The sequence below is a fragment of the Hyla sarda genome, chromosome 2 (genome assembly GCF_029499605.1).
Source record: "Hyla sarda isolate aHylSar1 chromosome 2, aHylSar1.hap1, whole genome shotgun sequence".
Classification (NCBI taxonomy): Eukaryota; Metazoa; Chordata; class Amphibia; order Anura; family Hylidae; genus Hyla; species Hyla sarda.
The window spans coordinates 429,942,965-429,969,033 of record NC_079190.1 but is presented as its reverse complement, the minus strand read 5'-3'; the positions used below and the strand labels follow the sequence as shown (position 1 = coordinate 429,969,033).

Here is a 26,069-nt window from a genome sequence, read left to right as displayed (position 1 = left end):
ATTAAGAGGCCTGCACCTATTACTACATTTTTTTATTAAACTTCTCCAAGCTTTGGCTAAAGACTAGCATGTAACATTTTGGTCTTTAGATAATCTGTTAATCTTTAAAAGCTGCTGTCGCCTGGAACCATTGCTTTAGGGGAAAGGATTCAGGACTGATCCTGATTCATGGGGTGCATCACATCCTGGCACCAAGGAAGCTGAGTAAAAAGGGATAGCTGAGCAGGCGTATAAATGCACTTATACACTGCAAATGCAGCAAGAGTTGTCAAAAATCAAATGCCCGCAGCCACAACTATTCAGGTGGACAAGCGCTTATTTTAAGTTCAAAATAAATCTTGAAATACCAGCATTTATGCATTCATGAGACCCTGCGCCTGCATATATAAAAGTTAAATTGGTACTCCGTTGCTCCAGCGTTCTGCACATTTTGTTCAAAATGCTCGGAGCCGGAGGCCGTGATCGTGATGTCACAGCCGTGCCCCCCTTGTGACATCACACCACACCCCCTCTATTTATGCCTGTGGGAGGGGGCGTGTCGGCAGTGGGACCCCCACAATCAGATATCTTATCCCCTATCATTTGGATAGGGGATAAGATGTCTAGCAGTGGAGTACCCCTTTAATGCTCTCTACATTGTATCTCCTCTCTTCATCAAGTATATGAAAATAGGAGGAGTTTCTGGGAGGAGCGGAGGCTCCTCCTGCTGACACTGAGTAACGCAAACAATTCCTGTAGTGCTGTCAGAGGCAATGCCTTGATCCCTGTAGGCATGTATCCCCTAAACAGCAGTACATTAAAGAAAAATATATGAAATTTCTTGTTGCCATGCAAATGGTTAAAATAAGGATATTTTAAACCTCATGTTTTCCTCATAATGTATTTTATTGTATTATATTACAAAAATAAATGTATGTTGTGAAAGTACAGTCGGGAGTTGGAGTTTAGTGTGAGAGGAGAGTGTAAGAGAGTGGAGTACTGAAGTACCGTGAGGAGAAACCTAAGGAGAAGAAAACTACAAAATTCCACAGCCATACCAATCTCAGGAAAAACCTCAGTGCAGCGCAAAGCCTCGCTCTTGGGGAAAATCACTACTTCTGTCAGTCAGTCGGGTTCCACTCTGCCCATCCCTCTGCACAAGAGACTGTAGCATTTGAGATCTGCTACCTCCAGCAAAGTAAAGATAGTTATCCTTAACCTTGCATTAGTGTATTCATTACCCCGTGCCTGGCCCAGGAGAAGCTATCTCAACCTCGGACCATGTAGGTTAACGGTGCCCTGGCATCACAAATTGATTTATACACCCCACACACAGTCGGTTCATCTGTATTCTTCAGGTACTGTTCTTTCTGACTTTTAGATTATGAGTTCCTATTTAATTTCTTTGTTTTGTAATTTTATCCTGATCTCTTGAGGCAGAGCTGGCTAGATATGCTAACACTTGAGGCAAGGATACACTTTGCTGCCATAATCTTTTATATGGTCAAGGCAGAATGACTTCTTGGCATCCTTCTGTTATCCCACACCTGGGACACATACCCTGACAACCTCTCTCAACAGGCCCTAATACAAGAAGTGATAATTCGGACAAACAGGCCAATACTGCCATGTGTAAAGAAGCCATGATCAGCTGATGAATGAGCCAATGCTTGTTTAAAAACCATCAATTATTGGCCACACATCTCACTGTGTACGGCTAGGGCTATGCAGCAATTTCTTTTATTAAAATACTAGCTGAGTACCTGGCGTTGCCCGGTTTTTCCTTCCTCATCCTTGTTGGGGAGGAAAATCAACAAAGGAGGAAGCTTTTGACTTCAAATCCCTTCCCCATATATTGTTGTCATATCCCAACCCCATATCCTGTCCTCATATCCCGTCCTCATACCCCGACCTCATACCCCGACCTCATACCCCAACCTCCTATCCCGTCCTCCTATCTCGACCTGCTATTTCGTCCTCCTATCTCGACCTCCTATCCCGTCCTTCTGTCTCGACCTCCTATCCCGTCCTTCTATCCCGACCTCCTATCTCGACCTCCTATCCCGTCCTCCTATCTCGACCTCCTATCCTGTCCTCCTATCTCGACCTCCTATCTCAACCCCCTATTCCGTCCTCCTATCTCCACCTCCTATGCCGACCTCCTATCCCGACCTCCCATCCCGACCTCCTATCTCCACCTCCTATCTCCACCTCCTATCCCGTCCTCATATCCCGTCCTCATATCCCGACCTCATATCCTGACCTCATATCCCGACCTCCTATCCCGACCATCCTGTCCTCCTATCTCGACCTCCTATCTCGACCTCCTATCCCGTCCTCCTATCTGGACCTCCTATCCCGTCCTTCTATCCCATCCTCCTATCTGGACCTCCTATCCCGTCCTCCTATCCCGTCCTCCTATCTCAACCTCCTATCCCGTCCTCCTATCCCGTCCTCCTATCTCAACCTCCTATCCCGTCCTCCTATCTCAACCCCCTATCCCGTCCTCCTATCTCAACCCCCTATCCCGTCCTCCTATCTCCACCTCCTATCCCGGCCTCCTATCCCGGCCTCCTATCCCGGCCTTCTATCTCGACCTCCTATCCCGTCCTCCTATCTCGACCTCCTATCCCGACCTCCTATCCCGACCTCCTATCCTGACCTCCTATCCCGACCTCCTATCCCGACCTCCTATCCCGGCCTCCTATCCCGGCCTCCTATCTTGACCTCCTATCTCGACCTCCTATCTCGACCTCCCATCCCGTCCTCATATCCCGACCTGTAATATGTGTACCAGGTATCGAAATATCTCCAGCCGTACAGAAGTTATGTGAGAACTCACCTCTCCTATGTTTGTTGCTGACATATAAGTAACATGTGTGCCAAGTTTCATGTTAATATCTTTAGCCATTTGGAAGTTTTTGTGGAACATACACACATACATACATATATACACACACACGTTGAGTTTTATATATATATATATATATATATATATATATATATATATATATATATATAGATTATATTAATCTTTACACAAAGCAGAATAACAAATTTGCTTAGTTATCATTCTGACATACCAAAATGTATCAAATAGAAAAGCAATTTGTACCCTAACCCAATCCCCCAATATATGCAGGCAACAAGGATGTAAGTAAATGCCGAAACAAACTATCCAGTCATAATAGGCCACTTAAACCATTCTGCATTCCTGCATCAACCACAGATTTGGTCTAACCCTCCCCCTGATGAAATGAAAAATATTGCCCATAAGTACATTTAAAACCACAGGTTTATCACATAGATAGCTAAAATATAATCTAAGTAGTGGTCTCATATGGATAGCAATCTGTCCAGCTGTGTGTAATAGTACTCTGTGGGATGCTGGAATTACAAGAACAACCAAGGAGGCTGATGTACAAAGTCTAAGAACAAAAATAGTAAGTAGCATTACCTTGATAACGTAGTGCCACCCCTGTCGAGCTGCCGCTGCTATCGGTTGTTAGCTCTATGAAAAAGTGTTGAGCTGTACTGAGTAAACCTTCAATTGGAAGATATTCCACCTCATACGAGTCATACACAGGAGGGGAGTCAATGGTGTTTCCATCTCGGATGATGAGCCTGCAGAGCAAACAAGTGACACTTATCAAATTGTCAATATGTATTCTCAAGCTGACAACATGAAGTGGACAAACACAGCGAATGAACAACAGCAAATGAAGTGGACAAACACAAGAGAATGGAAGAAAGAATAAATGTAACTTCAGTTCTACCTTTTGCTTATTAGAGCATTATTTTAAACTTTGCTTTAAAATATTAATCCAGCACTCTGGTGGGCAGTACTCCAGACTTCTTGAGATGTACCATGTTTTATGTTTTAAAATATTGATCTTAAGCTCTACAGAGTTTCCGTCTAGTTTTCTTGAAATGTAATCCCAATTTGATCATCTTTTGGGTATTAAGGTACAGAGAAGAAGGTAAATATTTCCAGTGAAAGAAATTATATCTAATGAGCCTGTGTGCCATAGTTGCCACCAACTTTTACTTTTTAGGGGTATAATTTGCAGATACAAATTGCAAGATATAATTTGCTGTTAATTGATTGTATCCAAGCCTAAACTATATGAGATTATCACACAACATTCTATTCTCTATTACCCAGGATGCTTCTGGTAAATAGTAATTAAAAATGTATTTGTAATATCGCTCAGTATAAGGTTAAAATAAAATTACTGTCTAAATGTGAAAGTTTGGGGATTGACCATGGGTTTAGAGAAATGGTTGGCAATTTTACCTGTCATCATCTTCAGCCAGGGAGACTTTCTCAAAGTGCAAATGGAGGCGTTGTGCTGGAGGAGCCTCCAAGACCCAATGGCAGGTCAGGTTATTGCTGTAGTTTCCTGGGAAATTAGGAGACACCAAACGTCCGGTAGTGATATTTCTTATGAGTCCCCCACAGGCAGCTGAATAGAAGAATAAAGAAATAAAAAAAATGTACACAGCAGAACCTTCATTGTTTTATTTAGGCAGAGAAATTCAACTGTTATTACTAAGTAGCCTTTATTTATCGAGGCAGCTGCATTAGTTCTGGAGACAGGGGAGTGGGAAATTGGGGCCAATTTTAACCAAAGCAAATTGTTTAGATTTTGAGTGGACTTTACTTTCATGGTGCCTAAACCACGAGTCATAAGGGCAGTCTTTATAGCTTCCCCTTTCCCACCAGACTTGATTGATAGATCTTTTACTGTTTGGGTATAAGGGAAATTCATCAACCAAGGCTGGTGTGGATGGGGGGGGGGGGCGGGGGGCATTGTCACGATGACTCATCGTTCAGGCATGATGTGATAACAGTTTCCCTTTAAAGGGTACCTCTCATCAAAAAAACTTTTTATATATTATAGATTAATGTATGCAGAATAACTTTACAATTGCATGTTATTAAAAAATATGCTTCTTTCTATTTAATTTTCCACTTTGAAGAAATGACCACTAGGGGTCTCCCTACCAGTCCTGGCAGCAAGCATTTCAGACTCATGCTGGAGTCCTAAACACTACGAGCTGCCAGTCTGCTTTGTTCACAAAGGAGAACACTCAGAGCTGCCAGCCTGCTTTGTTCACAGCCTGTGTGGCTGTGAACAAAGCAGGCTGGCAGCTCTGAGTGTTTAGGACTCCAGCATGAGTCACAAATGCTTGCTGACAGGACTGATCGGGAAAAATAGAATAGAAAGAAACATATTTTTCATTAACATGCTATTGGAAAGTTATTCAACATTCATTAATCTAAAATATATCAAAAGTTTATTTGATGAGAGGTACCCTTTAAGGGAAATATCAATTTTTAAATGCCATATTCTTTTAAGTCTGCCATTCTTTTCTTAACTTCATAGAGGTCAGGACTCTGTTTTCAAATACAATGCTTTAAGCAGGAGAGCTTTCTTAAATGATAAAATCATGACTACCAGAGGACATCGCTAAGTGAAACAGAATCTTAAGACCCTTTTGGAATGATTATCGTGCTTATTATTGGCTGAATAAGTGTTGTAGGAACACTTGTTCCCAATTACTAATAAGCACATAGAAGAAGACCCCCAAATATTGTTGGTTGGCCCACAAATTAGGCAACAAACATTTTTGCCCAATAGACAAACTAATGGCCTTGTTTCCCAACAATACTAAATAAAACGTAACTTTTTCTCTGTAATGATTTAAATATGACACAAGGACAAAATACAGAATTTTATTCTGTGTGTTTCTTAATATCTCAACACAATTTGTTGCCTATTTGCCCAAATGGACATGACTAGATTAATGGGCAAAAAAAATTGTTTATTAAAGAGAAACTGACAGACGGTTCACCTGCACTTACCCAAATACACAGAGTTATAGTGTGTTTAGATTACAGAGGGGTATCATTTACTCAGATACTGACAGCAGACAGTATGGTTCGGTAAATCAAGCTGGGAACATGTCCCTGAGCATTGATTGCTAAGACCTTTATTGTAAGGTTAACAATGCACATCTAGGTAGGTGCCCTCAGGGACATGACACATATATCAGTAATGGCTCTTTGTTGTACTGTAAATAGTACATTTTAGACTGTAAAATAAGCTGCACAATATGAAGGACATCACGTTACTTAGCTTTAGAAGTGCTTAGACTGCTTAAATATTATTTTGCATTTAACGAATACCATTTCCATAACTTAATACTGTCAAAATGAGTTGTGTTATAAAAGCAAAATGCCTTACAGAACCTAGATATAACAAGCACCTGTTTGCCAGGAGAATTTACCAGCATTTATGTCACTCTCATAAGAATACATCTTACATTTCTCACATTTTCTTCCTAGCATGATCTGCTCTTAATGGATTCACTCAAGTGCTCTTACCAGAGATCAATATAAACGCCTCTGTAATGTCAAATAAGATAATCCAAGATAATTACAAATGACTGACAGAAATTGATCACATAACCATCGTTTCCTTAGTCTTAGTACAGTGCACTAACATTGAACCACAGGGCATGGCGGGTTCTTAATGCCATCCTAACATCATGTCTGAATTCATGTAGACTGTAAAGTTTAGACATACACTAAGCAATCATGAGACCTCTACCTCATTGCCTGATATGTGTCATTTGGTGAACTGTGTAACTGCGCAAATTTATTTTGCCAGGTCTTGTTTACTACAAAATGGGCATCAGACCAAGTTCATAAATAAAGAGGCATGATCTCTGGCACCAGCAGTCTAATAAGATGAACTTCAGTAATGAGACTTTACCCCCTCTCTATGCAAAACCAGAGGATTCATTGAAAATGGCAACAGAAGGAAATAATTTTAGTGGGAAATAAAAATCAATGTGTCTAAACACCCATGCCTGCCACATAAGCTAAAAAAGGTAAGCACAGAATCTCTACATTGCTCTCTAGTATCAATCTATACTGCACTATATAAACAAAAAAATCTATGACAATTTATTAAATTCCCAGAGTGCTTCTTTAAGGGGGTTGTCTCAACAAAGCTAACAAAGGGCAGACCCAACCTGTTCATATATTCAGTGAAAAGGCTGGGATGTAATATAACATTTCCCAATGTAGCAGCTGTAGCAAATACTTTTTGAGGCTTTTTCTATCTTTTTAAGTTATCCGCTATCCACTGGTACCCCCCGAGGTAGAAATCGGCAGGTTGCACATGCCACCACTTCATTCATTCATTATGAGAGTTGTGGACACAGCCGACAGTACACACTGTACCACACTGTACACGCTGTTTGGCTGTTTCTGTGGCTCCTTTGCATTACATGCTTTTTTTATTGTAGAGTGTGACTAGGGTCCCAGTTCTCAAGATCAGCTACTTATCCCCTTTCCTGTGGATAGGATCACTTTAAAATATTGGAACACATCTTTAAAGGGGTACTCCGGCGCTAAGGCATCTTATCCCCTATCCAAAGGATAGGGGATAAAATGCCTGATCGCGGGGGTCCCGCCGCTGGGGACCCCCGTGATCTTCCATGCCGTACCCCGTTAGAATCAGCCACAGGAGCATGCTCGCTCCGGATCTGATTAGTAGCGATCACGGGGACGGAGCATAGTGACGTCACGACTCCGCCCCGTTTGACGTCACGATCCGCCCCCTCAATGCAAGCATATGGAGGGGGCGTGACAGCTGTCACGCCCCCTCCATAGGCTTGCATTGAGGGGGCGGAGCGTGACATCACACGGGTGCAGAGCCTTGGCGTCTGTTACGCCTAGCGCTCCGGGTCCCCGCTCCTCCCCGGAGCGCTCACGGCGTTTCTCTCCCTGCAGCGCCCCGGTCAGTCCCGCTGACCGGGAGCGCTGCACTGACATGGCCGTCGGGGATGCGATTCGCACAGCGGGACGCGCCCACTCGCGAATCGCATCCCAGGTCACTTACCCGTCCCGGTCCCCTGCTGTCATGTGCTGGCGCGCGCGTCTCCGCTCTCTAGGGCGCGCGCGCGCCAGCTCTCTGAGACTTAAAGGGCCAGTGCACCAATGATTGGTGCCTGGCCCAATTAGCTTAATTGGCTTCCACCTGTTCCCTGGCTATATCTGCTCACTGCCCCTGCACTCCCTTGCCGGATCTTGTTGCCTTGTGCCAGTGAAAGCGTTTAGTGTGTCCAAAGCCTGTGTTACCTGAACTTCTGCTATCCATCTTGACTACGAACCTTGCCGCCTGCCCCGACCTTCTGCTACGTCTGACCTTGCCTCTGCCTAGTCCTTCTGTCCCACGCCTTCTCAGCAGTCAGCGAGGTTGAGCCGTTGCTAGTGGATACGACCTGGTTGCTACTGCCGCAGCAAGACCATCCCGCTTTGCGGCGGGCTCTGGTGAACACCAGTAGCCTCTTAGAACCGGTCCACCAGCACGGTCCACGCCAATCCCTCGCTGACACAGAGGATCCACTACCTGTGAGCCGAATCGTGACAGTAGATCCGGCCATGGATCCCGCTGAGGTGCCGCTGCCAAGTCTCGCTGACCTTACCACGGTGGTCGCTCAGCAATCGCAGCAATTTGCCCAACAAGGACAGCAGCTGTCGCAGTTGACCGCCACGTTACAGCAACTTCTGCCTCTGCTACAGCAGCAACCATCTCCTCCGCCAGCTCCTGCACCTCCTCCGCAGCGAGTGGCCGCTCCTAGCCTCCGCTTGTCCCTGCCGGACAAATTTGATGGGGACTCTAGATTCTACCGTGGATTTTTGTCTCAGTGTTCCCTGCATATGGAGATGTTGTCGGACTTGTTTCCTACAGAACGGTCTAAGGTTGCGTTCGTAGTGAGCCTTCTTTCAGGAAAGGCCTTGTCTTGGGCCACACCGCTCTGGGACCGCAATGATCCTGCCACAGCCACAGTCCAGTCCTTCTTCGCTGAGGTCCGTAGTGTCTTCGAGGAGCCAGCCCGAGCTTCTTCTGCCGAGACTGCCCTGCTGAACCTGGTCCAGGGTAATTCTTCAGTGGGCGAGTACACCATCTAATTTCGTACTCTTGCTTCCGAATTATCATGGAATAACGAGGCTCTCTGCGCGACCTTTAAAAAAGGCCTATCCAGTCGCATCAAGGATGTGCTGGCCGCACGAGAGATTCCTGCCAACCTGCAAGAACTTATCCATTTGGCCACCCGCATTGACATGCGTTTTTCTGAGAGACATCAAGAGCTTCTCCAGGAAAAAGACTTAGATCTCTGGGCACCTCTCCCACAGTATCCGCTGCAATCTACGCCTGGGCCTCCCGCCGAGGAGGCTATGCAAGTGGATCTGTCTCGCCTGACCCAGGAAGAGAGGAATCGCCGTAGGGAAGAAAATCTTTGTCTGTACTGTGCCAGTACCGAGCATTTCTTGGTGGATTGCCCTATTCGTCCTCCACGTCTGGGAAACGCACGCACGCACCCAGCTCACGTGGGTGTGGCGTCTCTTGGTTCAAAGTCTGCTTCTCCACGTCTCACGGTGCCCGTGCGGATTTCTTCTTCAGCCTACTCCTCCCTCTCAGCCGTGGCCTGCTTGGACTCTGGTGCCTCTGGGAATTTTATTCTGGATTCTTTTGTGAATAAATTCCGCATCCCGGTGACCCGTCTCGTCAAGCCGCTCCACATTTCCGCGGTCAACGGAGTCAGATTGGATTGCACCGTGCGTTACCGCACAGAACCCCTCTTGATGTGCATTGGACCCCACCACGAAAGGATTGAATTTTTCGTCCTCCCCAACTGCACCTCTGAGGTCCTCCTCGGGCTGCCATGGCTCCAGCTTCATTCTCCCACCCTTGACTGGACCACCGGGGAGATCAAGAACTGGGACTCTGCTTGCCACAAGAGATGCCTCTCCCCCCCTCCCAGTCCCGTCAGGCAAGCCTCAGTGCCTCCTCATGGCCCCCGTCCTGGTGTCACCCTGCCCCGTGCCAAGCTTCACCCTCTGCCCTCCCTCCCCATTCCCACTCCTGCTGTACTGCCTGCCCTTGAGGAAACCCTCCATTCACTCCCGGTGTCCTCGTCCCAGGTAAAGCAGTTGTCGGACAAAAAAAGGGGGAGACCTAAGGGGGGGGGGGTACTGTTACGCCTAGCGCTCCGGGTCCCCGCTCCTCCCCGGAGCGCTCACGGCGTTTCTCTCCCTGCAGCGCCCCGGTCAGTCCCGCTGACCGGGAGCGCTGCACTGACATGGCCGTCGGGGATGCGATTCGCACAATCGCATCCCAGGTCACTTACCCGTCCCGGTCCCCTGCTGTCATGTGCTGGCGCGCGCGTCTCCGCTCTCTAGGGCGCGCGCGCGCCAGCTCTCTGAGACTTAAAGGGCCAGTGCACCAATGATTGGTGCCTGGCCCAATTAGCTTAATTGGCTTCCACCTGTTCCCTGGCTATATCTGCTCACTGCCCCTGCACTCCCTTGCCGGATCTTGTTGCCTTGTGCCAGTGAAAGCGTTTAGTGTGTCCAAAGCCTGTGTTACCTGAACTTCTGCTATCCATCTTGACTACGAACCTTGCTGCCTGCCCCGACCTTCTGCTACGTCTGACCTTGCCTCTGCCTAGTCCTTCTGTCCCACGCCTTCTCAGCAGTCAGCGAGGTTGAGCCGTTGCTAGTGGATACAACCTGGTTGCTACTGCCGCAGCAAGACCATCCCGCTTTGCGGCGGGCTCTGGTGAACACCAGTAGCCTCTTAGAACCGGTCCACCAGCACGGTCCTCGCCAATCCCTCGCTGACACAGAGGATCCACTACCTGTGAGCCGAATCGTGACAGCGTCACTATGCTCCATCCCCATGAGTGATCCGGGGGCTGATTCTAATGGAGTGCGGCGTGAAAGCTCATGGGTGTCCCCAGCGGCGGGACCCCCGCGATCAGGAATCTTATCCCCTATCCTTTGGATAGGGGATAAGATGTCTTAGCGCCGGAGTACCCCTTTAAGTTTTCATCAGTAAAGTCAAATGTTTAAAAATCAAAGCATTTTTCATGACATATACTTTATCCCCACACAATTCGTACCTATACATTGAGGAGCTCGACTACTCCAGAATGGCCGTGTTGCATTAAGACAGGTTAAGACATGTGGCCCATGTAATTGGTAGCCTGTGTTACAGTAGAAATACGCTTCTCCTCCAGGGTGCAAGCTAGTGACAGATACATCACCATAAGGAGGTCTTCGAGGAAATCCACAGCTCAGAATATAGGCTGCAAAAAGATAGAAGTTGTAAATCATTTAAAAGAACATGGTAGTGTAAAAAAAATATTCAGCTGTCTGAGGTGAAATAATACATTTTCTCCATGTAGAATTCTGAGATTGTATTAATAATAATAATAATAATAATTAAGAAGAAGCAGAAAAAGAATAATGATACTAATAAGAAAAAAAGCTAATTCAATTACTTCTAATGCAAAAGTGTAATATTTCATCAAAAATATCAAATATCAAAAATAAAGTAGTAAGAAACCACGACACTCGATCCGGATGCAATTAAAAGTCTTTATTCCCGCTGGAGGTACATAGACATGTCAGGAGGGGGAGAAGAGACGGGACTACGTCCCGTCTCTTGTCCCCCTCCTGACATGTCTATGTACCTCCAGTGGGAATAAAGACTTTTAAAGGGGTTCTCCGGTGCTTAGACATCTTATCCCCTTTCTGAACGATAGGGGATAAGATGCCTGATCGCGGGAGTCCCGCCGCTGGGGACCCCCGTGATCTTGCACACAGCACCCCGTTAATAATCAGTCCCCGGAGTGTGTTCGCTCAGGGTCTGATTACCGGCGACCACAGGGCCGACGGCATGTGACGTCACGCCTCCGCCCCGTGTGACGTCACACTTCGCCCATCAATGCAAGCCTATGGGAGGGGGCGTGATAGCTGTCACGCCTCCTCCCATAGGCTTGCATTGAGAGGCGGAGCGTGACGTCACACGGGGGCGGAGCGTGAAGTCACACGCCGTCGGCCCTGTGGTCGCCGGTAATCAGACCCGGAGCGAACACGCTCCGGGGACTGATTATAAACGGGTGTGCCGTGTGCAACATCACGGGGGTCTCCAGAGGCGGGACTCCCGCGATCAAGCATCTTATCCCCTATCCTTTGGATAGGGGATAAGATGTCTAAGCGCCGGAGAACCCCTTTAATTGCATCCGGATCGAGTGATTTCTTTCTACACAAGGTATTTACTTGAAGCTAAGTCTTTTTAGCACTGAGCACCGTCAGGAGCAAGGAATTTCTGAGCACTGGCAAGCCTGCGTCCATCCTGCGTGTCATAGAGAAAGAGAGGCAGTGCCGACTGTACTTCTTTTGCGGACTTTTTCTTGCATCGAAAATAAAGTGTTTGATAATGTGTTGGATTGAGTCCTTGTGCTGTATTTGTCCATTTGGGATTATTTTAAAATAATCCATAGTTATGTATGGGTCACAGACAGCATTGAAGATTACAAGGTTTGCGTAGCTCTGAGGTTTCTCCTGCCTGGGTGATGAATTAGCTGAAATAAAGTTATAATGCCCCATCTCCATCTTGCGATGGATTTCCTGGACCGGGTGCTTGGCACCACTCATTAACTCCCAGCTTGATAAATTAGCTGTGCTGCTTCCCTAATGGGACCCATAAAATATTCTCTCCATGTCTGTGGCACTCCTCCACCGAGCGCAACTGATACCAAGAGGGGACACACAGGGATTGCCAAGGAAAGCAGAATAAATGTGGAGCGTTATTCATACACTAATTGCCTCGCGGTGATATATCTCTCTTTATTATATCTGCAGAGTGTGCTAAACAAAGCAGGAACACAGAGACAAACACGTGTACCTATAATTGGGACAAGGCCGACTCTTTCTTACGCTTCTGGAGGAAGCCACAATAAAAGTATAAATACTGTATGAGGATATATCTGTGGGTCTTCTTTTCACTTTGCTTTGATGTTCATAATACACAGTAAATCTTGTGTGACTTCTGATATTATACTTCACTGCGTTGCTTTTGTATTCATCTCTAGTGTTGAGCGGCATAGGCCATATTCGAATTTGCGATATTTCGCGAATATATGGACAAATATTTGTCATATATTCGCAAAATTTGCATATTTCTAATATTCACGTTTAATTTTCGCATATGCGAAAATTAGCATATGAAAAAATTAGTATATGCAAACTTTTCGCATATGCGAAAATTCGCACGCCAGTCTCACACAGTAGTATTAGAGCCTTCTTTACACCACACAAGCTGGAAGCAGAGAGGGATGATAACTGTAATGTGTACTGTGAAAAACAAATAAAAAAATAAAAACGTATATTCGCAATTGCGAACATATAGTGCTATATTCGCGAATATTCGTGAATTCGCGAATATGCGATATTCGCAAATAAAATTCGCATTGCGAATATTCACGAGCAACACTATACATCTCTATTAGTCTCTATTATCACACGAGCCTCCTTTTGTGCAAAAAATTGTTCCACTTAATTCTTCCACTCATATGCCGCTCTCTGAAAAATAAACAGTGCTTAGGAATGACGTGGCTTCCGCAGCCACCGGGTTAACTATAGATTATGCCAGAATTTGGCATAAATTCAAGCAGGTAAATTAGGTAAAACGGCATCAAATTTATTAATAATAAATTGGGCACATTTTCTTTCAGAGCAGTTTTCACTAAGAGCATTACCGTATATACTTGAGTATAAGCCGACCCGAATATAAGCAGAGGCCCCTAATTTTACCCCAAAAACCCAGGAAAAGTTATTGACTCGTCTATAAGCCTAGGGTGGGAAATACATCATCCTACCATGTCATCATCCAGACCCCCGTCATCATCCCCCCCCCTTCATCATCACTCCCTGTCAATCCCTTCATCAGTGGTCTTCAACCTGCGGACCTCCAGATGTTGCAAAACTACAACTCCCAGCATGCCCAGACAGCCATTGGCTGTCCGTGCATGCTGGGAGTTGTAGTTTTGAAACATCTGGAGGTCCGCAGATTGAAGACCACTGCGGCCTTCGTCATCATCTCCCCCCCCCCTTCATCATCACCGCCTGTCAATCCCTTCATCAGTGGTCTTCAACCTGCGGACCTCCAGAGGTTTCAAAACTACAACTCCCAGCATGTCCGTGCATGCTGGGAGTTGTAGTTTTGAAACATCTGGAGGTCCGCAGATTGAAGACCACTGCGGCCTTCGTCATCATCCAGCCCCCCCCCCCCTCTTTTGTTTTGTACTCACCCCCCCTCGGCGGGACATTAGGGTGAGCTGGTCCGGGCCATCTATGCTGCAGGGACCGTCAGGTGGGGATGGTTAGTCGTTGCGGGCTGTCCATTTTCACCGGGGGGCCTCTTCTCTGTGCTTCGGCCCCGGAGTAGTGACGTTGCCTTGACAACGACGCACAGGTTTCAAAACTACAACTCCCAGCATGCCCGGACAGCCATCGGCTGTCCGGGAATGCTGGGTGTTGTAGTTTTGAAACCTCTGGAGGTCCGCAGGTTGAAGACCACTGCGGCCTTCGTCATCATCCAGCCCCCCCCCCCCCTTTTGTTTTGTACTCACCCCCCCTCGGCGGGACATTAGGGTGAACTGGTCCGGGCCATCTATGCTGCAGGGACCGTCAGGTGGGGATGGTTAGTCGTTGCGGGCTGTCCATTTTCACCGGGGGGCCTCTTCTCTGTGCTTCGGCCCCGGCCCCGGAGTAGTGACGTTGCCTTGACAACGACGCACAGGGACGTTGCGCATGAACTTCACTGTGCGTCGTCGTCAAGGCAACGTCGTCGAAGAGGCCCCCCGGGTGAAAATGGACAGCCCGCAACGACTAACCATCCCCACCGGACGATGGGAGTTGTAATTTTGCAACATCTGGAGGTCCGCAGGTTGAAGACCACTGATGAAGGGATTGACAGGTGGAGAGTTCACTCGAGTATAAGCCGAGGGGGGAGTTTTCAGCAAGAAAAATCGTGCTGGAAAACTCGGCTTATACTCGAGTATATACGGTATTTAGATTCTTCCCATTGTGTTGTGCCTAGTGCACGGGCTAAATGGTATAACAGAGAGATTTGCAGGATAACAAAGAGAGAAGTCATGAATCATACCCTGCATATACATGTAAATGAGAGTAGACCATGATGGTAGGTGCAATTCTTACTGTGATGTATGTATAGATAGATAGATAGATAGATAGATAGATTTATATTCTGTAGATAGAAATGCTGCAGCATTCCAAAATTCAAGTGGTTGCCTAGAGATTTTTTTTTTTTTGAAGAAAGCATCCCAGGTCTTTACAACTGATCCTTACAACTGCTGTTCTAACAGTCCACGGTCTCTACTGCTCACTGCTTCTTCCTGCTTGTTTTGATGCGCCAATCATGCAAGAAATGCCCACTTATCCAATCACTGCCCAAGGCAGGTCAACAATGTAAATGAGTATTTTCTGCAGGGTTGACACATCATCATAAGCAGGAAGAAGTGGAGAGTAACAGGGACTGGGATCTGTCATAATGGTGGTGGCATGGATTGGGACAGATGAGTTTTTTTTTGGCAGCACATAGGGTCCTTTCTTTAAAAAAAATAAAAAACCTTTAGTACATGAAAATTGTGAACTTTACTTATCAATGTTTAGAATCAACATTTCCATTCAACCTTACAACCTTTTTTTTTATTTTTTTTTTATGAAGAAAGGTCCTAAGGACCCACTGTAATTGTTGCTGTGAAACATTGGTGAATAAAGTCCAAAATGTTATGTTTTAATATTGGGGTGCTGTGACATTTTCTTTGATAGATAGATAGACAAAAGCAAAAAATGGCTGCAGCACTCAAAAATGGAGTGGAAAAATAAATGGTAGCTTGAAAAATGCTGCATGGCAACCGAAACATTACATCTGCATTACCACATGGAATAAAGCTACCATTTATTTTGCCACTGCATTTTTGAGTGCTGCAGCCATTTTTTGCTTTTGTCTGGATCCGTACCTCTGACCAAGGAACTCTGGCCACTTGCACCAACTTATTTTTTTTGTTTTTTTTGTTTGGTGTGCTGCTACTCTGCTATTTTTCTACATAGATAGATAGAGATAAATAGATAGATATGAGATAGATAGATATCAGATAGATAGACAAACAGACAGACAGACAGACGGATAGATAGATAGAGATAGACAGATATGAGATAGATATTAGATAGATATGTGGTAGCCCTTGGGGGGTGTTTGGTAGGGATGGTATGATGTTGGTATATGAGGGGTTAATATTAACCCAGTCACTCGTGACGCCAGGGTGAGGGCTGGTATGCTGAATCTATGTTCCGGCCTATCGCCGCCCTTCCCAGAAGCGATAGGTGCAATGAAATGACTGAAGGTCCACAAGTAGATGTAACTTGAACTTGAATAACTTTACTGCAGTGCTTGCAATATCCAATGTGTAGTAACAGTCTCATATAACAGTTCTTAGGTTGCTTAGCGACTGACAGAAGTTGCGGACCTTGCATGAAACTTATAGTCTCTGAATTTAAGGAATGATGTGCAGATCCATCCAGATTTAGGGGAAATATTGAGTCCGGTGATACTGCAGAGTGCTTAGGGGATGACACACTCTATAATTTAGTTCATTCCGCCGTTGCCGCAAGGCTCAGGCCTAACTCACTGCGATTACTGAGATATAGGTCTTCTCTCATCAAGAGCCAGGAGAAAGAGAGCGATAAGATGGCCGCCACTCCCTTATATGGGCAGGGGGCGTGGCGATTTTGATTGGTCCGAACGTCTGTCACTCACTTTATATGGTATCATGGGATTGCTTACATCACAGGATCTATATCCATTACCCAAAATGAGGCTAGAGATACCAAAGTGAGGCCTGGAATGCATCCAGAACGAGGCTTGGAACGCATCACATGACCCGAAGGCCCTGCGACACCATGGAAACAAGTAATTAACCATTTATATGCAGAAATAATACTATATACATTATTCTATGGATAAATTAGGAATCTATACACTATAATAGAGGCGACTAGGGGCGGACTGACTAACAGATATTACTAAGTCCTAGGGACTCTGGCTACGGGGACCCATATGAAATGCGGTACTGGGACACCACAGATAGATAGATATGAGATACATAGATATAAGATAGATAGATCGATAGCTAAGAGATAGATGATAGATAGATTGATATGAGATAGATATGAGATAGATATGAGAGATATATCTACAGGAGAGAGCACAGGATACAGGAGAGAGCACAGAGGAGTGCTATCAGACAGGAGAGAGCACAGAGGAGTGCTATCAGACAGGAGAGAGCACAGAGGAGTGCTATCAGATAAATATGAGATAGATACATATGAGATAGATAGATGTGAGATAGATATGAGAGATATATCTACAGGAGAGATCACAGAGCAGTGGATACATGAGAGAGCACAGAGGAGTGCTATCAGATAGATATGAGATAGATATGAGATGAGATAGATATGAGATAAATAGATATGAGATAAAATCCAAAGAGAGCAGCACTCCTGTAAGTCTTCACAAGAATGATGGGGTTCACACGGTCACAACAGATCCAGGTCACAGATCTCCATAGGTAGCAGACGAATAGGCGACAGCACTCCCGTAAGGTGTAAATAAGCGGTCTTTATTCACATAGACATGGTGGCGACGTTTCGGCTAGCTCACCCAGCCATTATCAAGCTCGATAGACAGATATGAGATAGATAGATAGATATGAGATAGATATGAGATAGATATGAGATAGATATGAGAGATAGATATGAGATAAATAAATACATATGAGATAGATATGAGATTGATAGATATGAGATACAACCAAAGAATAAGTTGGCCAGCACTATTGATTCCAAACTATTGTATGGACCTGGCTTACAGGTGCAGGCTGCTGGGCTAAATATACAGCAACAGGAGAATACAGCAGCACACTGCTAGCACAAAGATATAGATAAAACACGAGTATATAGATAAAACATGAAAAGCTATACAGCTGTAGTGCAACAAATGAAAATATGAAATTATGAAACAGTGAGGTACTTAGCTTGCAAATTTGGCGGCCAAATAGCTTGGACCATCCCACCACGGTAAGATGACCTCATTTTGGGAGGAACCCTACACTATGAATATGCCTCTGTGTGAAAGATATAGATAAAACATGAGTATATAGATGAAACCTGAGTATATAGATAAAACATGAAAAGCTATACAGCTGTAGTGCAACAAATGAAAATATGTTTTATCTATATCTTTGTGCTAGCAGTGTGCTGCTGTATTCTCCTGTTGCTGCATATTTAGCCCAGCAGCCTGCACCTGTACGCCAGGTCCATATAATAGTTTGGAATCAATAGTGCTGGCCAACTTATTCTTTGGTTGTATTACACATACGGGGGAGTGGCTACCTCCATGTTGGCTCTTGCACCCCACCCACCTCTATTAGGTGTATATAAGGTGCCTTGGATGTTTCAAATCCTGCAATGCCTGCTGAACTGTTCACACAGAGGCATATTCATAGCGTAGGGTCTGTCCCAAAATGAGGTCACCTTACCGTGATGGGACGGTCCACGCTATTTGCCAAATTTGCAAGCTAAGTACCTCACTGTTTAATAATTTTATATTTTCATTTGTTGCACTACAGCTGTATAGCTTTTCATGTTTTATCTATATACTCATGTTTCATCTATATATTCATGTTTTATCTATATATTTGTGCTAGCAGTGTGCTGCTGTATTCTCCTGTTGCTAGATATGAGATAGATAGATATGAGATAGATAGATATGAGATAGATAGGAGATAGATAGATAGATGATATATAGATGGATAATAGATATGAGATAGATAGATAGATAGATAGATATGAGATGGATAGATATGAGATAGATAAATACATATGAGATAGATAGATAGATATTATATGTATGCTGTGCCACTTGGCTCAAACACATACATTGGATTGCATACATGTTTTTATAAATTCTATTACCAATGCCAACAAAATAGAATTAATTTTTAATTCTTTCAGGCGATATGTTAGCAAGAAGAGAGGGCAGAAGGCAAGCAGCGGCATTAGATGGCAGTATCTAACTACACAGGTTTGTTACTTATTTTATATGTAGATTATGTATAAATTATACATTAGTGCTTACTTGATAATGTCTGTTGCCGTTATATAGGGGTGACCTATGGTTGCATCTTTGATCATTGACAGTCGTGTAATATGCAAAACCCGTGATTGCAGGTGACCCACAGAGTGAAATGAGATTTTCAAGCAAGCGTGGAATCGTGATTACATATGTTAAACTGGTCATATAGTAGAGGATAGGAAAAATCTACAACAGTCATCTCCATCCCTGCGTCTCTCCAGATGCTACAAAACTACAACTCCCAGCATAGGGAAAGCTTAGAGTCATAGTTTTCCACCACAGAAAAGCCACATTTATCATCATCATCATCCCAGAAAGCACTGATGGGTATAACATTGTTAAGGTTTGGGTAACATGGGCAAAATCAGATAATTCATACTAAGTTTTTTTTAACTTATGTCTAAGAAGTCTCAGTCTGGTCATCAGGTCACGTGGTACCATAACACAAATTATCCAGGGGTATCGGAGAAACTTGGCATTGGTCAGAAGCATATCACTGGCAGTCTATGCCTCTGGCCTCAGGCTCATATTTATAGGTACTTTTAATATTAATCGTTTCATATATAATTATTGGTATTGGGTAGTAAATAGTTAAACATTTGAATCTATGTATCCAAAGCATTAGGCCAATAGTCTCCAAACTGTGGACCTCCAGCTGTTGCAAACTACAACTCTCAGCATGCTGGAAGTTTGAGTTTTTTAAAAGCTGGAGGTCCACAGTTTGGAGACCACTGCTTTAGGCAAAGGACCTCTTCTGTACATAAATAAAATGTAGCAATTATCAGTTACTGCGTAAACCATATTAGGCCAAAAGATGGCAGTAGAGGACAATGGTCGCGTTGTTACTAAGATTGTACGGAGAAGTTCTTACAATGTCATTTGTGTTGTGGTACCACTTAACCTGATGGTCGGACTGAGACTTCTTAGACACAAGTATATAACTAATTATTTATACACTTATATAATATGCACAGTGGTAGCTGGGAGACCGGAGATTCACAGCGTCTGTATTTCTGAGGAGTTAACCCTTTAGGTGTTTCTATATTAACTAGTTATCTGGAGCAGATTGTCAGCAATTCTCAATGTTTGTGAAGCAAAGTCCACACTGAGGCCCTATGGCAGTGTCCGGGATCACTATAGCGAAAGGCATTCATAGTAATTTTATTGGCACATGGGCACATCAAAGTTTTTTTCTCACAGATCTTCTTATACACAAGGTTGTGACATTAAAGGGGTACTCCACAGCCAGCGTTCGGCAGTAAATGTTCCGAATGCAGTTTTTTTTGCGCTGCAGGCGTTGGCCATGCCCCTCGTGACATCACAATTGCGCCACCTCAATGCAATTCTATGGGAGGGGGCGTGACGCCCATCACGCCCCCTCCCATAGACTTGCATTGAGGGTGTGTGGTCGTGATGTCACGAGGGGCATGGCCGACCCCCCCACAGCACGAAAAAAACAGCATTCGGAACATTTACTTCCGAACGCTGGCTGTAGAGTACCCCTTTAAGTTTCACATGCAGCATCACATAGGTATGAGAAGATTGGCTTACATAGCTATACCTATAAGTGCAGACCTGTAATACAGTCAATTCACTACATATGGTTTGTGCATTAGGTGTAAATAATGAGGACGCTTGCAGTGACTTTTGATAACTGTTGCTGTCAACTCTTGCATGACAGCCAAAGCCAAACCCGTATGCGGTTTCCTGACCGGACCTAAAACCGTAGTAAACTACAGTTTTAGGTCCGGTCAGGAAACCGCATACAGGTCAAAACTGAGCCGACCGGAGTCACTGTTTGACTTCGGTCGGGTCATTAAAGTAAATGGAGTCACGGGCTGATCCGGCCGGGGTACGGGAGTACCCAGTTTGCCCCTCCCCCCGCCGGATCCGGCACCCGTATGTACAAAACGTGGTGTGAATGCACCCTTAAAGAGGTACTGCAGGATATTTTTATTTGACTATGCTGCAGGGGCTGTAAAGTTAGTGTAGTTCATAATATAGTGTCTGTACCTGTGTGTGACAGTGCTCTGGCAATTCTTTTGTGATTTTGCGCCCCAATATTTATTTTTAACAGCATACAAAATTACTCATGTCTCAGGTTTTCTCAGGTTGCAGTGCAGCCAAGGCTTGATACCACTATTCAGGTTTGCAAAAGGAGCCTGTCCTGCTTCAATGGGTGGAGCGACCACTGGGTGGTATAGAGATCTGCAACTAATTGTATTTTTTGCAACAGCTGGAGGCACCCTGGTCAGAAAACACTGATCTTTTGAATGGATGCAGCTCATTTGTGTTTCAATGGATGGGGTGGCTGATGTGTGTAGAGGGAGGAAAGTGACCTCACACTTACAAGCAAGGAACTATGGGATGTGTAGTTTAAGGGTATGTTCACACTGAGGAATTGGAGAGGAATTTACTTAAGTAATTCTGCTCGCTTATTCCTCTCCAATTCATGCAGCAGTGAAACCCCATAGAGTTCAATCAAATTTCTGCTCCTTAGTTCACACTGAGGTATTCCGTCACTGAATTCCGTTCCTCATGAAGAATGAACATGTTCTTTCTTCATGCGGAATCCGCGTCTTTGTCCCTTAGAAATCAATTACATTTTTTTTTTTGCAGCCCGACGCAGTTCCACTCGGAATTTGTGCGGAATTTGCGAGGAAATTCCGTGCAAAGCAAAAAATAAAAGGGAAATTCTAATTGGTGGTTGTCGTCTAGCAAAAAAAAAAAAACTGTTTCCTCCTATATTTCCGCGCAGAATTCTGCATCAATTTAGGGCAAATTGCATGCAAATTCCATGCGAAAAAAAAGGAAATTCCGCAGCAGAATTTTTAAGAGAGAATTCATTGCCAGTTCCTCAGTGTGAATATACCCTTAGAGAATAAAAATTGTCAGAAAATACCCAGTGTTATGGTAATCTCACAACATGGTTATTAACCCCAAGACAAGTGCAGATCCTTCCTAAGCATGTCCATTACTGTCTGCCAGGTACCTACTAAAATCACCTTGTGGTGGAGAACCCCTTTAATAAATTCCCAAAACTCTCCAGTATGTGAAGTGACATATCGGACTACAACAATCATCTAGAAGTACATAGACAGAAAACTGGAACACGTTAAGCAGCCAGTTGCTAAAAACAAAAATGTTTGTACACCACAGAGTTCTTAAATTGGTTTAGTGCTTCAGAATTGTTATTTCATGGGTAATACAGGTAGAAAATGCAAATACAAGGACTTAAGAATAAATACTTTCCATACAAAGAACCTGCCTCAACCTTCACTCTAAGGCTAGGATTCCACTTGTTTTTTTGTGTGGCTTTTTTGCATTTAAGTGGAAATTGCATTTATGGCCCCTTTGGCATTTTTTTTTCTAAATTTGTTGGGTACCAGTAAAAAAAAAAAAAAAAAAAAAAATAAAAAAAAGGAATAAAAAGGATGCAGAAGGGATGGGAAAAAAAATGTTTAAATTAATTTTTAATAAAGTGTGTCTGGGTGTTTCACTTTTTTCTCTCTATTTTTAAATTTTTTTAGGTAGTACTACTATACCTAGCATGGAACAGACTGTTCATGATTGGAGTAGTGGTACCTTTACTAATAGACATATCTCCCAATGCGATCGTCCATAATATAGCAGAGATGTGGAGTGGCTCTATACAGCGCTCGCATCTCTGCACTATACTGCGGCCAGTGATGTGAATAGAACATCGCTCATTCATCGCTGCAGAGTGGGGATTGGCCGGATGGTTGCAGCCATCACTGTCACAGCCATCATCAGCCATCACAATCACTGCTCTCAGAGGGAAATATGAATGAGTGATGTTCTATTCACATCACTGGCCGGAGTATAGTGCAGAGATGCAGAGTGCAGGAGAAAGACGCTCAGCATCTCTGCAATAGGAAGGACAATCGTATCGGGTGTCAGGAGTGACACCCACTGTGATCTGTCCTTAACTGCAGGTACTACTACTCCCAACATAGAGCACACTCTGCTCCATACTGTGAGCTGTAGTACCTGCATTAATAGACAGATCGCAGTGAGTGTAACTTCTGACACTGTGTTCCATGCTGGGATTAGGTAGTACTACCTAAAAAATGTAAAAAATAAAGAATGAAAGGTGAAAAACAAACACACACACACACTACATTTTTATTATTGTCGGCTAAATTTTTAGTGCCCTGCCCGCACACATAAATTGATAAATTTATAAAAATGGAATTATAAAAAAAGATAGATTTCGATAAATACAATTTATTCCATCACTACTGTATTCTTTTTTTTTTTTTTTTTTATGGTACCCTATGAAATTTTATTAAAAAAGATATCTCCATCACTTTTTTTGGATCGCTAAAGTCCAAAAGAGAATAAAAACCGCCTGCAAAAAAGTCAAAGCTAAAACCTACATGTCGTTTTTCTTGGCGTCTTTTTTCTCCCATAGACTTCTATGGGAGAAAAACGCCACGATTTCAGGGAAAAAAACACCATAGGCTCAACATACTGCGACTTTGCAAAACCGCCAAGGAGCTGAAAAAGAGTGAAAAAACACCAAAAGGATGAGAAAAAAAATGCCAAACTGAAAAATGCAAAGTGAAAAACGAATATTGCGTTTTTTTCATTGATTCATAGCCAAAAAAACGTCATGCGGCAGAATTGGCATTTTCCCCCCCAAAAAAACCCCAAGTGGAATTCCAAACCAAGTGGACCACTAGTAAAGTTCCAGAAGAAGAACCATAAACAGTCAGTCAGTAATCGTGCTCACTAGAGATGAGCGAACTTACAGTAAATTTGATTTGTCACGAACTTCTCGGCTCGGCAGTTGATGACTTTTCCTGCATAAATGAGTTCAGCTTTCAGGTGCTCCCGTGGGCTGGAAAAGGTGGATACAGTCCTAGGAGACTCTTTCCTAGGACTGTATCCACCTTTTCCAGCCCACCGGAGCACCTGAAAGCTGAACTCATTTATGCAGGATAAGTCGTCAACTGCTGAGCCGATAAGTTTGTGACAAATCAAATTTACTGTAAGTTCGCTCATCTCTAGTGCTCACGATGTATCACTTTGCAAACTTAAAAAAGACATCCACGCTATAATAGCATGAAGTAGGAGAGTGTACTTTACAATGGCAGTCTACATATCTATATAGCAGTGGTCTTCAACCTTTGGACCTCCAGATGTTGCAAAACTACAACTCCCAGCATGCCCGGACAGCCAACGGCTGTCCGGGCATGCTGGGAGTTGTAGCTTTGCAACATCTGGAGGTCCAAAGGTTGAAGACCACTGCTATATAGTATGCAAAAGATATGATACTGGCATATAACAGAACATAATATAACAAACATCGCAAATAAGAAAAGGGGTAATGTCCCCTTACATATCACAACCCCCCCCCCCCCCCCCATCCCAGACAGGACATTTTTTAAGTAAATGTATACAGTTAGTGTTGAAGTCCTACAATAGATGGTAACTTATATGTTACATCTAGACACCTGCTTGGAGATCATTGTCTAGAACAGTGGTCTTCAACCTGCGGACCTCCAGATGTTGCAAAACTACAACTCCCAGCATGCCCGGACAGCTGTTGGCTGTCCGGGCATGCTGGGAGTTGTAGTTTTGCAGCATCTGGAGGTCCGCAGGTTGAAGACCACTGGTCTAGAATGTAATTGTCCTGTATTCTATGAAATGCGTCTGAACAGATGAAGCCAGCAGTGCTAGTTTTAGCCAAGTGACATGCAATGCTGCTATGAAATCTTTATTGTTGTTAAGACTGATCCATATTGGGATTCAGTCCTCACCCTGTTCAATTTTACCTGTAAAAGGATGTAGCATTGTACGATTCTGCTTCTCTGAGCGAGACAAAATCACTATTTGTTTTGAGTCACAGTACAGGGTCAATTCTCCATGCTTCTGCCAGTCTTTACGTAGTAATATCAAAAAAGAAAAAGAGTTCAGTCCTCAGTAACTCACTACTCGAAAGAAGTACCGTATTTTTCGATCTATAGGACGCACCGGCGTATAAGACGCACCCAATTTATAGGTGCAAAATCTAAAAAAATAAAGATTTTGAACCCAATAGTGGTCGTGGCCGTTGGCTGTCCGGGCATGCTGGGAGCTGTAGTTTTGCAACATCTAGAGGTCCGCCGGTTGAAGACCACTGGATAGGAGGTAACGCTCACATGTCCCCGCCGCTCTGGACCCGTCACCGCTGCCTTGGATGTCGCTCTATCGCTGTCGCCGTGTCCCCGTCGCTCCGGAACGTCTCTGCTGCCGGCCGGGTATCCTCGTTCTCCGTCACCACCATCACGTCGTTACGCACGCCGACGCATGTACGAGGACGTGATGACGAGGAAGGAGAGCGCCGGCCATACAGGGGATCCCTGAACGGAGAAGACACAGAGGAGGCAGGTAAGGTCCCTCCCGGTGTCCTGTAAGCACTAACCCGGCTATTCAGCCGGGCTGTTCGGGACCGCCGCGGTGAATCGCTCGACTGAACAGCCGGGTTAGTGTCACTTTGGCTTCAGACGCGGCGGTCAGCTTTGATCGCTGCGTCTGAAGGGTTAATACAGGGCATCACCGCGATCGGTGATGTCCTGTATTAGCCGCGGGTCCCGGCCATTTAAGGCCAGAGGGACCGCCGCGATAGGTGTGTATTCGCCGTATAAGACGCACCAACTTTTCCCCCCCAGTTTTGGGGAAGAAAAAGTGCGTCTTATACGGCGAAAAATACGGTATATGATGGATACGTGGAAACTTGTGCTAACTAATAGTATGACACTCGATCGTCAGTGCCCCTCCCACAATATTGTGTAATATTAAATAATGTAAATATATATTATATTGTATTCATATTAATAAGCCAGCATATAAAAATATTATTTAATATATTAAAATGATAGTCGATACCTCCAAATATTCACCAACGCAGGGCCCTTCAATATTTGGAGGTATCGACTATCATTTTAATATATTAAATAATATTTTTATATGCTGGCTTATTAATATGAATACAATATA

The 26,069-nt window shown here is 44.3% G+C and overlaps 1 protein-coding gene across 2 annotated transcripts in view; it reads right to left on the bottom strand.

Moving 5' to 3' along the window:
- SEZ6 (seizure related 6 homolog) overlaps positions 1–26,069 on the bottom strand; it is a 707,842-nt gene that overhangs the window by 85,019 nt on the left and 596,754 nt on the right. For both annotated transcript variants that reach the window (XM_056559052.1, XM_056559053.1), the window contains exons 5-7: positions 10,963–11,148; positions 4,277–4,445; positions 3,437–3,603 (exon numbers count right to left, since the gene is read on the bottom strand). In XM_056559052.1, the coding sequence (XP_056415027.1) occupies positions 3,437–3,603; positions 4,277–4,445; positions 10,963–11,148 (522 nt within the window). The remainder of the gene's footprint in view (positions 1–3,436; positions 3,604–4,276; positions 4,446–10,962; positions 11,149–26,069) is intronic.